Below are 14,816 nucleotides of genomic sequence, written 5' to 3'. Positions count from 1 at the left end.
AATAGATCCATTCTACATGTTTTATTCTTCTGGAGAACCCTGACTGTGACAGTCCTCTACTTGGTGTGTGGAGGGGGGTTAGTTAAGTGGGGTCTAACTGGAGGAGTTAGGTGCCTGGGGACAGGCTTTCACATTCTTAGCCGGCCCCTAATCCTGTCAATGTCCGATTTCCAGAATGATAATGCAACGTATCGGATTATATTCATATATACAGACTGTATTATCTCCTTGAACTATAAGCTCAAATAAACCCTTGTCTTAAGTTGATTCCAGTCTGGCATTTTATTACAACAAAAAGTGTGTGTGGAGAGGATTAGTAGACTGTGGATATCAAGATGCAAGAGTCCTTGATTCCATTACAGAAAACAGCACTTAATGTGCTCATCCTCTCCTGTGTGTCATATTGTTTCTAAATTACTTAGAACAGCTAACCCGCTGTATGTGCTGTGAGGACCATCTTCTTGCCAAGGTGCTTAGGGAGCCATGATGAGAACGGTCTGCACACGTGCAACACAGATGCCAGTTTCCCCCTCGAGTGTTCTAATCTGCAGTAGGTTGAATCCCCAGATATGGAACTCGTGGACACGGACCGACAGCTGTATCAGTTGCCAGTGATAAAAATCTGAAGTTGGAGTGAAAATTAGAATTATGAAAATTGATAACCACCACTCTAAACATAGTGGTTCCCCTAGTGCAAGAGCTTTCCTGATAAAAAGCATGGTCATGTGAACAGTTGAGAGTTGAGGTTGTTTTTTTTGTTGTTGTTGTTGTTGTTTTCTCCTTTTACAATATCTTTATTAATTGTTTGATAATTTTATACATGCCCTTCCACAAATGTTTTTTCATATTTTCCCCTACTCCTCTCTGTGACTCCTCCCAGCTCCAATCCTCACTCTCACACTCTCCCAACATTACGTCCTCTTTTTTCTGTCAATAACCCATTGAGTCATTTTGTGCTGCCGCTATAGACGTGGGTGTTGGGAAATCCACTGGAGTGTGGGCTACACTGAAAGAAAACCACCGACTCTCTCTCCCTTGCTTAAAGCCATCAATTGCCAGTAGCTCCTTCCTTTCCTGGGGGTGGGAACCCGTGAACCCTTTCCCGCTCCGTCAAGTGCAAAGTTTCCTGATCTTATAGAAGAAAATGAATCTACATTTGGAAGATATGCCTAATTCAGTGAACTGAAGTTTTGCTAAATATTCAATGTTTAATGTTACAATATCATGCAGGGGTAAAAAGACCCATTAAAACTACAAGATGGGTTTTAATGTAACAGAGTACAGAAATATTAATATTGCACATTATTACTACCACTTACTGAGTTTTCATGTACTATCCATGAGGAATGTGCATAATTATCAAAGCTATTTTGAAAATAATCTCAAATTTTCCAACTATATAATCTATGTGAGGCCATATATAATGCAGCAGGTAAAGAACAGATATGAGAATACAGTTTTTTGTCCATGTGAACAGTCACTATACTATAGAGATTTGCAAAAGTTCTGTTTCGGAGAATGAGTTTTTTTTTTCATAAACAAATCTAACATGCATATGGTTTATTATTTTTAAATGAATTGGTGATTCTAATTTATCACTTTAGTTTGTAAATGGCAAATATCGATACAGCCCAGACAAACAAAAGCTCTTTGGGAACTTCAAGCATTTAAAAAAGAGGTAAGGTGCCCTACAAACAAAAAGGTTTGAAAATTGCTGGCATATTTTTGTATTTACAGAGTGTTTATGGTGTTTATTATGTAAATCAAATGAACTGCATAACTGTGATGAGAGACCACAAAGGGGATGGACCAACTTGTGGTCTTGGTTCTGTGTAGGAAGGGCTGGTGCCATAGCCAGCCGGGCACACTGGTCAGAGATGGGGAGGGTATGTAGCTGTGAGTATATTAGTCTATCCTGTTTCTTCCCCATATGCCATCTCATTACTTACCTCACAGTGTCATTCAGAGGATCCCATGAGTACTAAGGAGCGTGTGAGATAGTCTTGACACTTGGACTAACTGCCCTGTGTATCTACTATTTTTATTCTAATAATAAACAAAGAGTCTGTGTCTGAGTGGATAAGTGAATGGCCCACATTATGACACACAGGTGCCGCTGACCTTGCCCCACTGCGGGAAGACTGAAAGCACATGATGTGGCCACTAAGCCTCAGAGACGAAATACTTTGGCGCTGAGAAAGAAATCAGAATTCCATAACCCGCTTCTTACCCTAACATCACACTTTCTCATCCAGAATCACATCTGTTACCCCGGTGAGGAACCTGGATGCGCTCCAAGGTTTCAGAACAAACGATGTGAGGTTGGCGTGGATTCATATGCAGGGTCCCAAGCAGTTAGAATTTTTCTTGTTCCTGAAATGTGATTAATTCTCCCTGCAGCTCAGTTTGGATGCCAGAGGATCATTCAGAATGAGGCTGATTTCAGCAAACATCCACACAGTCACCTTCACTGCCAGGAAGACAAATGCTTCTAAGAAAAGAATGTTCTAATTTTTTTATGATGAGAAAGGTTTTGGAGTGGGAGGGTGGAGAGAGAATCCCTGGGTCAATCCAGGGCCTCACATGTGCTACAAAATTGCTGTAGCAACTGATCTACATCTGCGGCCCAGGAAATCCTCTCCAGAGAGCCATAGGGATACTTAAGTATTTGTGGAATGACTTTTTAGGATGCTAAAGTAGAACCTGACTCTGAAGCTAAGGAGCATACATGAAGTTTGAAGTTACACTTGTCAGTGAGACAAACAGTAAATAAAATATCACATCCTATGTGGCCTGGCTCCTGGGTTTACCTTCTACCCTGTGTCAAAGAAAGATGAATTTTACTCTAATTATTACTAAGGTTTCTGAGCATGCTGGATTTCAATGATAAAAAAAACTTCATTGAATTTGAATGTTACTTTCTCTCTGGGATGTGCCTAGTGCACTATTTAATATTAATTTCCCAGGGTCTCCTCTTCCTGCTTCATTTTTGTTTTTTTGCAGCACATTTCCCCATCCAACACACTGTTTTTTACATGGATATTTTGTTCACTGTCTGCTTCGCCATGACAGTAGATTTCCACCCTTTTCCTTTCGTGCTGTGTTCCTAACTTCTAAGATGGGCCTGGCGTGTGATGAAGATACCCCACTTCTATCTTCTGACTCTAAGTTGGGGATGGACAATGTCTCTGTGATACATGGCATATCACGAGTTCACGCAAGTGTGATGTCTTCAAAAGTGCCGACATTATCAATACCGCCCATGCTTCTTTAAAGGAATCGAGTTCATGGAACTTTGATATTATATTATCATACAGACGTCTGTTGTTGCTCCTTGTTGTTGGCAGGAAAGAGCCAGGAGCTGTTTACGATACCTGGTGAGCCAGCTGGCTAACATGGAACACTCGTTTCATCATATTCTCCTGCTGGAAATCAAGAGTATCACTGATGCCTTCTCCTCCATCCTGGGCCCTCACAGCAGAGACATCTTCCGAATGAGCAACAGCTTCACCAACATTGCCAAGCTGCTTTCCCGACGACTGGAAAACAGCGCAGCTGGGAATGGCAGGTATCTATAGAAACCAATATAGCCAAAGTCTGGAGGAAATGCAGACTATGATAAAGAAATAGAATGAAGCACAAGTGGCGATGCCAGGTAGCTCTCCTTTATTGACTCAATAAGCATTTGATACTTGTTTATTCTGAACCAGGAATCTAAGCAGAGAGATGGAGGTCCAGTAGGTTGGAGAATAAAATTAGAGGCTAGAGGAAGAATATACTAATAAAGATGGGTTCAAAGAATTTGAAGGACAATGAGATGGGGGAGTCTACCTGTATATGGAAGAAGGAGGGGTAAAATTGGGATCAAGAAACATCTCCTAGAGTAAGAGACATTTTGGACCAAGTCTTAGGAGATAACCAGATTGCTCCAGACGGTCTTTTTGGTGACATGTCTGTCGTTCTTGAAATGGGCATCATTTTGTATAAGTGAAGTTTGTGCTACAAGAAGAGCAACATTTGGAATGGTGATGAAGTGGAGGCAGGGATGAGACATGGTGGGCTTGGTATACCTTTCTAAGAAGTTTCCATTTTATCCTGTAGGAATCACTGTGAGATTGGTGCATGGTGGGGTGAAGTCAGAACCCATTTCAAGGTCTCTCTAGTCTCAGTACAGAGACTGTCCCGGCAAGAAGATGACAAAGCCAGATCAATCAAGGGAAAGACAGTACACATCAATGAACTGTCATAAGGAAACTATGGGTGATGGTTGTGAATGAGCTGCCACAACTTGGCTGGGTTGGAAAGAGGGCGATTACAACTGAAGAGTGAGAGTGAATTCAGTGCACCCAGCTAGCCCTTTCTATTCTTGTGGGGGCTATCTTATGCACTATAAAGTATTTATCAGAAACCCAAGTGCCTACTTACTAGGTACTAGCATCAGTCTCCTCTCTGGGTTGTGACTGTGAACTTGTCTGTGACATTTCTAAATGTCCTTAGGAGACAAAAAGTGCTCCAATTGAGAACCACTGCTATGTACATATACCATTCAAAAATAGCACACCCTTGACTTATGTAGCATCCAATAACATATATGAAACTCCAAAGCCACTGACAAATAAGTTTATGATATAGTTTCAGAAATGTGCCATGGAATCTCAGCACCTGGTATTGAGGGAAATTTTTATATTCTGTGCACAGCCAACCTGCTTGTTACCTCTTCCAGTCATTATGGTCACACTTGCCAGAAGAAAAGCTTATGCACAGGCCCTGGCCAGGGGACATGTTGCCAACAAACATCATTGAGCTTGTGTGTGTGAAGGCTTCCTATAAAGTGGGGAAAAGTTACAAGGCTGTGGTGCTCAATAATTTAACAGTGTAATTAATCTTTGATAAATAACCCCAGTCCTATTAGCAATAATACTCCCTTTACTGTTTTTCCCCCTGAGGTAAAAAAGAAAAAGAGAAGGAAGTAAAGGAAGTGAGGGGGAGAAAGGGGAAAAGAAGAAGGGAAGAAGGGACAGTAGGGAGGGAGGGAGGCATGGGTATGTACCTCAGTAGAGCTTTGCCTTGCATGTGAAGTCCTGGTTTCACTCTCCAGCACTGAAAAAGATAAATAAAAAGTCAGCATTCATCCCACATATGTCCACCACCTCAACCTCTCTCAGTTCAAAATATTTTTCCCAGTTCAACCCTTGCTGTCAATCTCCTTCTAACAGATTGTAATTATTCAGTGGGAACCTCAGAAGTGTGGTGTGGACAGCTAGCCTTTTGTGTCCAAAACTCATCCTCTCTGGGGCGGTTGCTAAGGATTCTCTCCCAGCATGTGTTCCCTGAATAGTCTTCCTTGGGACCATGTGATTCCACCCATTTGAGTCCATGCCCCCAAAGCAGAAAGGTCTATACTTTTGTATAAGGCAAAGACAAAAACCTGATTCTTACAATTAAAGAGAAAATGAACAAGGGAAGCGATCCTGAAAGAAAATTAAAGATGATAAAAACTCAAAGCAGATGTCAGCTAATTTACAAATGTGACACACAGCTCAGCAGGCCAGATTTTAGACTTCAGGCCAAAACAACAAGACTATCAAAAGAAAAACAATTAGCATCCCAGAGAGAATGAAAAAACCAAAGCAGATGAGCCTTCCTCTTGCCAGAAAGATTCTGAATAAATTGGGTGAGTTTTGTAAAGGGCAGCAGGTGAGCCTGTTTGCATTTTCCCCGTTTCCTCTGTCTCTAAAATGTGTGTGTATTTAAATAAAAGCCAAGGAAGCCTAAATGACAGAACCAAGCAGAGCATTTAAATTTTGAAATCAATTCTGGAGAAACAAAAAAGGAGGCCACTCTCCATTGACAAGATGACTAACGAGTTAGGAAAAGAGACTTATACTTTGGCAAATGGCATGCCCTTTGTGGCCTTCGGGGCAGCCCTTAACCATTGGCGGCTTGCCTGTCAGACCCTGTCAAAACTGGGGAAGGAGAGAGTGTGTTCTTGGTGAATGTGTGACTGGCTGAGCAGTTCCCCAGCAATCATTGTGTTCAGTGACCATTTCAGTAGATCACAGCTTCTCAAGCTTTTTCTACTTGAAACTTCTTTATAGATAAGAAGTTTCTGTGACCCTGTGTGTGTATTTATATATGCATGCATACAAATGAATATACAAATCAAACAATGATAATAAATCACAAAGAAATTTATAAGACAAATCTTTATATATATATATATAATTTTATCATTTATTGGCAATTAAAGCAGATTTGCATACTAATGAGAGAGGTGGCTTTGTTTATTTTTACAGAAAGAATTAAATTTTGGCTGAATATTTAATTCTGCCAGGCATAGAACATCTCTAATGTTCTCTGAGTTGATCATTATTTTCAATTTATAATTATCAATACTGAAACGCCACTTCACATGAACACATAGTACAGAAAGACAGAAGTTCATATAGGTCCATTTCAGATATGGAAATTCTGTCCAAATACCAAATCAGGATGTACTGTTTTTTATGAAACTCATTGAGTTTTCAAATAGGAATTTCTAAAACTAAACATGCCAACACGATGCAATCCAAAGATAGTAATTTGATAGTCGTGTGCTGAGAGATGATGGTAGGAAGATACTGAACGTCTCTGTTTTCATAATTAAGCCATCATGTTTATATAAGAAGAGAAAACTTTTGCACACAGAATAAAAACATACCGGAGTCTTGACCCTGAGCTGAGACATTTCAAGCAGCATTTGCTGGTGGCAAGTGGTGTGACGAATGCACAGTGCAAGTACATGTGTTGTATGTTCAAAACCAAGGCTCCCGTGAAGTTGTGCATGCAGCCCTGATAAGCATTGCCAGAAGCACCTCAGAGTTGTTACATGCCTGATTTTTTAAAAAGATTTATTTAGTTATTAAGTATATAGTGTTCTGCCTGCATATATGTCTGCAGGCCAGAAGAGGGCACCAGATCTCACTACGGATGGTTGTGAGCCACCATGTGGTTGCTGGGAATTGAACTCAGGACCTCTGGAAGAGCAGCCAGCACTCTTAACCACTGAGTCATCTCTCCAGCCCCACATGTCTGATCTTGAATTGATATTTTTGCCATTGCACCTTCACAAAACTTTGGCTGTTGCCAGTTGCTTCTCCCGACCCTCCCATTCAGTTTAAGAAATCAGGCACAAGCAGATGCCTTTACCAAGCACGTTCGGCACAAGAGAGGCGGCTCTGATCCAGCATCAGGAGAAGGGGACAATTCGTCACACGTGTTCTTAGCAGGAGGTCAGACTCAGGCCCCACTTGGACATGGAAACTTGGAGGAATGAAAACTGTGGAAAGAGGGGTAGGGAAGTAAAGAGGAGAAAGGATGAGAGCGGGTGAGGGTGGTGATAGTGAGGAGCAGAAGCGGAGAGGACAGGAACACCGTCTCCAGTCCAGGACTGGTGGTGGCGGACTAACTCTTCCCTTAGATGTGACCTTTGGTGCCTAGAGTCAAGCCAACACCATTGGAGTCGTAGAGGAAAGAAAGTTGTTTGTAAAAAAAAGTCCATGACAAAATGATTCCCACCTTTGCTTAGTTAAATAGGAACTTGCTCTCCTGTTGTCTTAGTGGTAATGATGTCAGCTGTGTCTCTCTTTTGTCTTAAAGAAGCACGCCTTAAAGCTAAAAATGAGAAGAAGAAGAAAAAAACTATAGCCAAAACAAATTAGGAAGGCATAAAACTAGTGTAGGATAGATAGCATGATGGTTAATCTTTTGGGTCAGCTTGACTGGATTTTAAATCACCATGCAAACATACTTCTGGGTAAGTCTATGAGGTTGTTGGAAAAAATAAAAGTTTAACTGAGAGAAGACACTCCCTGAATGATGGATGCACCATCCTAAGAGCTGGAGCTCTGGACTGAAAAGGAGAAGTTGATCTGAGAACCAGCTTTCAACTCATCCATCTTTGTTAAGCACCAACGCAGCGTGACTGCCTGCCTCGTGCTCCTCTGCCATGCCATTCTCACCACAAAGGTCTGTTTCTGAGCCTAAACAAACCCTTCCTGCCTTAAATTGTGTTTGTTACTTATTTTTGTCACATCAACAAGATGAGTGACTCATACCAAAAATTGGTACCCTGAAGTGAGGCTATTGCTGTGATAAACCTTACCGCAGTCCATAAGCTTTTGGAATTGGTTTGTAGGAGGAATGTGGAAGAGTTTGAAGCTATAGACCAGAGAAGCCAAGAATTCTGTAAGCAGAGCTAAGTGGGACCTTCTGGTGGGAATTTGGAAGATTAGAATGCCATGAGGAGTGCAGACATGGAGGCCAGAATCATGGCATTTCAGAGCCCTATAACAGGGCTCTGCTGGGAAGTGAGCTAGAGGCCATTCAGGTCACATCTTAGCCAATGATCTGCCTTTATTCTGTGCACATCATGACAATGTAACTGGAGCTAAATGCAAAAGTAATGGATGATTCTTTTTTGGTGGAGAAAATTCCAAGACAGGAGAGCATTCAGACTTTTTTTTAAATTATTATTATGGCTACTGCTCACTACTCCTGTCTACAGTGAAAGAAAACAGCAAGTAAAGGAGAGAATTCTGGAAGAATATACAGTTTGACAAGGAAAGAAGCATGAAAGAATTTTAATGTTGCAAATAAGGAGGGTTGTACAAAGAAGGCAGCTAGAACTGCTGAAGAGTTTAGCATGGTGAGAGAACTCCTGAACTTTGTGCTGGAAAACAGGAAAGATGCCAAGAGCAAACCCTCACTCACTGAAGGTTCTTAAGTGTGCAGGGCAAATATATATGAAAGGGCAGAGCCTGACCTTGGATCTCTTAATGATCACCTAAGGAAATGTTTTCCTAGGGACAGCTTTTATAGACCAGGCTGGCCTCGAACTGAGTGATTTGCCTGCCTCTGCCTCTCAAGTGCTGGGATTAAAGGCCTGCGCCGCCACCACCCAGCTGAGGGTCAGCTTTGAAGGTTCCTGAAGCGGTGGTCTAAGAGAGCCAGGCTAGATCTTAAACTGGCAACGTCACCTGGCAGCATTGTCCATATGGTATTGGCTTTGCAGGCATGAAGATTGCAAGAGAGAAGTGGGTCATGAGGTCATCTTTCAGAATTTCAGAAAGTGGCTGCTGCCAGGCAGCAGGTGGCAGGGCTCTGTTCTCTGTAAGGCAGCCCTGAGAATGAAGCTGGGAAGATGAGATCTAAGCCACAATGGAAACCACGGGATGCTGAGATGCCATAACGGTGAAGTGTCTATTAAGGAGAGCTGCAAATGTGAAAGAGAGCTACCCCAAGAGAGAGGCCATAATACATTTCCCTCCCAAGGCATGGGACATGGACACACTCTCAAGGTGACAACTTGAGAATGATGATCCTTCACTGGCTCGAGGACAGAAACCACAGAGAACAGAGGACCACTCATCTACATCTTTGCCAGGAATGTTGCTTATAGGTCTAATCAAGCTTAAAACAACTAACAATATTATTTTATTTAATCTCTTTTCCTTTATTTTTATTTTGTGTGTGTGAGAGTTTTGCCTGAATGTATTCTGTGTGTCATGTGCACTCAATGCCCACAGAGGCCAAAAGAAGGCATTGGATCTCCTGGAACTGGAGTTACAGATGGTGATGAACCAGTATGTGGGCAAGGTCCTCTGGATACCTAGTGCTCTGGGAGCTGGAGCCAGTGCTTTTAACTGCTAAGGCTCTCTCTCTCTCTCTCTCTCTCTCTCTCTCTCTCTCTCTCTCTCTCTCTCTCTCTCTCTCCAGTCCCATTTAATCTTCATAAGAACATATCTTAGCCGGGCGGTGGTGGCGCACGCCTTTAATCCCAGCACTCGGAGGCAGAGACAGGCGGATCTCTGTGAGTTTGAGGCCAGCCTGGGCTACCAAGTGAGTTCCAGGAAAGGCGCAAAGCTACACAGAGAAACCCTGTCTCGAAAAACCAAAAAAAAAAAAAAAAAAAAAAAAAAAAAAAAAAGAACATATCTTAATGTACATCAGAATTGTAGAGGCTTCATATTAAAGCATAATGGAGTAAGTTCCCCTAGAAGAAAGAGGAATTGGAGAGATGTGGTTAAGAGTACTTATTGCTCTTTCAGAGGACCTGGGTTCAGTTCCCAGCACCCACATAGCAGCGCATAACCTTCTGTATCTCCAGTTCCAGGGGATCCAATCCCTTCTTCTGGTCTCCATGGGCTCCTCTATGCACATGGTACACACAAACTCCACATGGGCTCACACACATACACATAAACAAAAAATAAAAATAAATAAACTAGCACAAAATTCAAGCCTCTACTCAACCTCCACTCCCCCTGTAGTCCTGCAGTAATTTCTGCATAAATATGAGGCAATAATTCACGAAGCTTCTTTTTGTTTCTTCCTTTAGTCTTTTCTCAGATTTTAGTGTGGATGAGATTTACAATAAGCACAGCATTTATGTAATTCAAAGGAATTGTCTCAGGTGACTTCTGCATATTCCTACCAAAATTCAGACTAGTTCTGCTTCCTCTTTTCCATCACATTCTAGAATACCCTCTTCATTCCTCTCTCCCCATGAAAGGCTGTAGTTCCCTACAACTGCAGTTTGGTACCACTTCTCTATGAGGTCTTTCCACCCATTCTTCCCCATGATCCCACTTTCCTCTGATCCCACTCTGATTCCCATGATCCTGCTTTCCTCTGATCCCACTCTGATTCCCATGATCCTGCTTTCCTCTGATTCCGTTGATCCAACTTTCTTCTGATTTCCATGATTCCACTTTCCTCCATCTCTCCAGCTCCCAGAGCACTAGGTATCTCTTTGTGTCCTACTTGCCTCCAAACTAGAGAGCTGGTATTCAGAAGAAATATAGTGATGATGATGATTATGATGATGATGATAAAACTCCATTTTTTTTTATAAAAAGGCAAGGTATGTTTACACAAAGGAAAAAAACTGACTTTTTGAGACCAACTGTAGGCTTAAGGAATTGCCACAAGTAGTTCCAGGACATAATTAAAACCATGTGACATTCTGGACTGGATTGCCCCTGCTAGGAAAAGTTGAAGGTACTTCCACCCTGCTAAGATAACATCTGACGATGAAACTGGGGTTTCCATAAGAAAAGAGTGCATCTTTTCCATCTAGAGATGTCCTGTATCAGAAGAAAATCCTGACAGCCTTTTGTGATGGTTGTGTGGTTGCTGTGACCTCTCCATACATATGAAGTAATCACCTCAGGTTTTGCCCTGCTTCATCCCAAAGAGGTTGCAGATAACATGTGGTACCATTTATGTCCCATGTGTTGTTCATTTACTTCATTGGTCTTCCTTCCTTAACCAGTACTTAGGACTACGGGAAGGTCTTTAAAGGTATTCCAGGAATTCATTTATTAGCAAGAGACATGGATGGGAGCCGCCATTATCAGCTTTGGAGATGATGGAGCAAGGCCAGTGGGTGTGAGACTCCACCAGGGCAGGCTCTGCAGGGTGTAGACAAGGGGGATGGGAATGGTGGTGGTCCTGCCTGGAGTGTGAGTAACACAGCTACAGCCTTGCCAGGAGACCCAGGACCACAGTGTTCAAATCACAGGCTTTTGTGGAGCACCCATGGCCTGGTGTTCCATTTCAAACAAGGCAGAGAAGACCCAGGTTCTAGCCTGGAGGAAGGAAAGGGTACTTTTGGGAGATGTCATGGAGGCTTGACTTCTCCTACCCATCTGAGGTGCTGGACGTTCTTCACGGACTCAGTAGACCCTGGTTACCTAGCTGCTTGATATTTTGCTTCAGGAAATGGCCCTTGTTGCTTTGGTCCATCCATCATGTCTGAATCCTAAAATTACCATTTGTGTGGTGTTTTCTGAGTTTTGAACGTCTTTTCAGTTGGGGCTAAAGGAAGGCAAATACTTATCTTCCCAATCAGTGTGAATTTATCTATATACATCTATCTCTATAATAAAATTTATTTTAGTAATTAGCCACAGTAAGTGATTAATAACAATTAATGACATAATAAAATAGAACAATCATGACAATATAGTATTAGAGGGTTTCTCTCACCCTCTCACATCTTATTGTACTTTCTTTGCCTTTTCACTAAAGGAAGCACATCATGGTGAGCACAAATCTCTAACACATCTTTAGTTTATTCAATTGAGGAAATAACTATTCTTGTTCTTTAGAACTCTTGTTAAGTAAAAGGAGAGTTACTTAAATACAAGCATTTTAACAGTACAAGAATTGATATGATAACTAATGGGGTAGTATAGTATATACTACATAGTCATGGATATTCTGGGCAAAAGGATGATTACTTGTCCTGGATGAAACAGAACAAGATGGTATAAAAATTCATCCTACCACTCAGAATGATGCTCAGTTTAACATTCATTGATTTGTTTGTTTCTGGGATTTTCCATTTGATGTAACAGGTAACTGAACCCTGGTCAAGCAAAACTGAAGATAAAAGATCACAGATAGACTGGATTTAGAATATCTATTGCCTATGGATAAAAAGGCCCACAGTAAATGTTAACTGGTAGTATTCACATTTCATTCTGTGCCAGGTGAGCGTTAGGGTAGTGACTTTCGAATACTCGGAGCTGCCTGGAGCATGGCCCACAGAGAAGTGCTCATTTGCAAACTCTTTCTTAGCAGACCACCCCAAAGTTATTACAGAAGCCGAACAGAACTTGGAGAATTCACAGCAATTATGGCATTACTAAAGCAGCCAAGCACATGGACAGTAGACCCTGCAAGCTTTGTTTAGCCATTGCATTTCTCTGGTACTGTACTGTACTGACTTACAGAAACATGGGTCCTTGGTTTATGAAAATAAAAACAGTAAACAGTTGTTTGCCACAAGTAGCTTGGAAAGTGCTGAGATCCATCCTCAGGGAAGCTGCCTACACCAATCTGAGGGTGCTCCTTAGCATCCAACATTTTACTCCCTAGTCTTTCCTCTGGGACTCCAAGAAAAAAAGACTTGCTGGTACAAGGTCTCACATGCGTGTGCGCGCGCGCGCGCACACACACACACACATTTATAGCCATTGGAAACAGGTTACAGCTGTGACAAAAACCAGTCTTAATAGCATATATATATATATATATATATATATATATATATATGGTGAAAGTATACCTTTTTTCTTTTATGCTGGCAGCATAAGTCTCTTAGCTAGACTTTTCCATAGGTAAGTGCTGAATTCTAAATGAGCTAGAAATTGTCCTGAAGAGTGTGTGGAGTTCTCACCTAAGCCCAGTCAGTGACATGTTTTCAACTATTGACATTCCGCCAATGCTGGGTAAACACAGAGTGCTTTGGGTCCCTAAGGCTCATGTGTTTAACCCCTAGTCCAGCTGGAGGTGCTGTGTGGGAAGTCTATGGAACCTCTAGGAGCCTCACTGGGGGAAGTGTGTCCCCGGGGGCAGGCCCCAAGGCTCTCTAGCCAGACCCCAATTGCTGGTCACTCTCTGCTTCCTGAATATACAAGTGCCCAGCTGCTCTCAGCGCTTGCCGCCATCCCTTTCACAGCCATGGTGGACAGGCTCCCCATGAACTTCAAGCTGAAATACACTTCCTACATTAGTTGTCTCTTGTCTGTATTGGGCCACAGCCACAGCAAGTCAAACAGTGGGCTTCTGCCTATGCAAAGTGGGCCACGTGTGATGATTGAGGAATATCAAGAAGGAGGCATTAAACGTTTTTTCTTGCTCTTCCAGTGTCACATCCTGTGATGTCTTCACAGCTGACAGCTCACTGCCAGCCCATTGCCTGCTCCTATTCCCAGGCACGACAGTCTAGAAAAAGATGGGTACCCTTCCTCCATAGTTCATCCTGACTCAGAGCATCGAGGTGGCATCGCTGCTCTGCATTCCTTTCAAATTTCAAAACTTGTGTCACATCCAGACTGCCACGTGACAGACGGGGGCCACCTCCTGTTCTGGGGACCATGGCTCCCCATATGCCCACTCTCAACTCCGGAATCTTGACTGCAGATTTAGGGTGCATCAGCACCAGTATCTGTTGATAGCGAAAGCTAAAATAATAATAATAATAATAATGATAATAATAATAATAATAATAATAATAACTTCACCCTGGAATTTACAGAGACCCCAAATGGGTTGGACAGTAAAGTCTGTCGACTCCAAATGATGCACAGATTGTCTTACATCAGGCCTTCTGCCCCGAGTCACCTCCAATCTGTTCTTCCTGTGATCGATCTGTGCTGCTCCAATCTGTATGCATGGCAGATAACACAGGGTTGGCTGCGGGGAATGTGGCGGGATTGTTCAATGATCATTCTGATTTGTGGGTCTGGGGAGGACGCTCTGACTCTCATAAGCTCCAAGGACTTGGAGTTGTTGGTCTGCAGCCCCCACTTGAGGAACATGAGCAAGGGTTTTGCGTTTTTTCCAGATCACCTTACTTCCCTACGTCTCTCTGATTGACCAAAGGGCTGAGAATGTACAAACGACTGAGCGTCTGTGTTAAGGAGACCATTTCTTTGTATTGGAGCTTAGTATTTTCCTTCTGATTGCAGGGAATTCTCAATGTCTACAATTGTTCAGAATTAATACTCTCCCCCCCTCCCCACCCCCAATCTCTAGTCCAGGTTGACAGGGAACTTGTGTCACCGAGACTGACTTCTAACTCCGACCTCGGCCTCCTTAGTGCTGGGATTCCAAGCGTGTGCTGCCAGCCCGGCCTTCAGAACTCGTTCTTGAAGCTCGGAAGTTTTACACATCCACTCTATCTTTACGCCAGTTCCTACATGCTCACACTCCATGAGCCTTGCTCTCCTTCAGCGTACATGCTTTAGGATGCCACCGCGGAGGAG

At 42.5% G+C, this 14,816-nt stretch overlaps 1 protein-coding gene across 1 annotated transcript in view; it reads left to right on the top strand.

Annotated features, from left to right (window-relative positions):
* Positions 1–14,816, top strand: part of Veph1 (ventricular zone expressed PH domain containing 1) — a 222,517-nt gene that overhangs the window by 95,952 nt on the left and 111,749 nt on the right. Inside the window, 1 exon segment of the mRNA XM_037206642.1 lies at positions 3,348–3,568. Within this exon segment, the coding sequence (XP_037062537.1) occupies positions 3,348–3,568 (221 nt within the window).

This window comes from Peromyscus leucopus, chromosome 6 (genome assembly GCF_004664715.2).
Source record: "Peromyscus leucopus breed LL Stock chromosome 6, UCI_PerLeu_2.1, whole genome shotgun sequence".
In the NCBI taxonomy this organism is placed as follows: domain Eukaryota; kingdom Metazoa; phylum Chordata; class Mammalia; order Rodentia; family Cricetidae; genus Peromyscus; species Peromyscus leucopus.
This window is presented reverse-complemented; position numbering and strand designations above follow the sequence as displayed.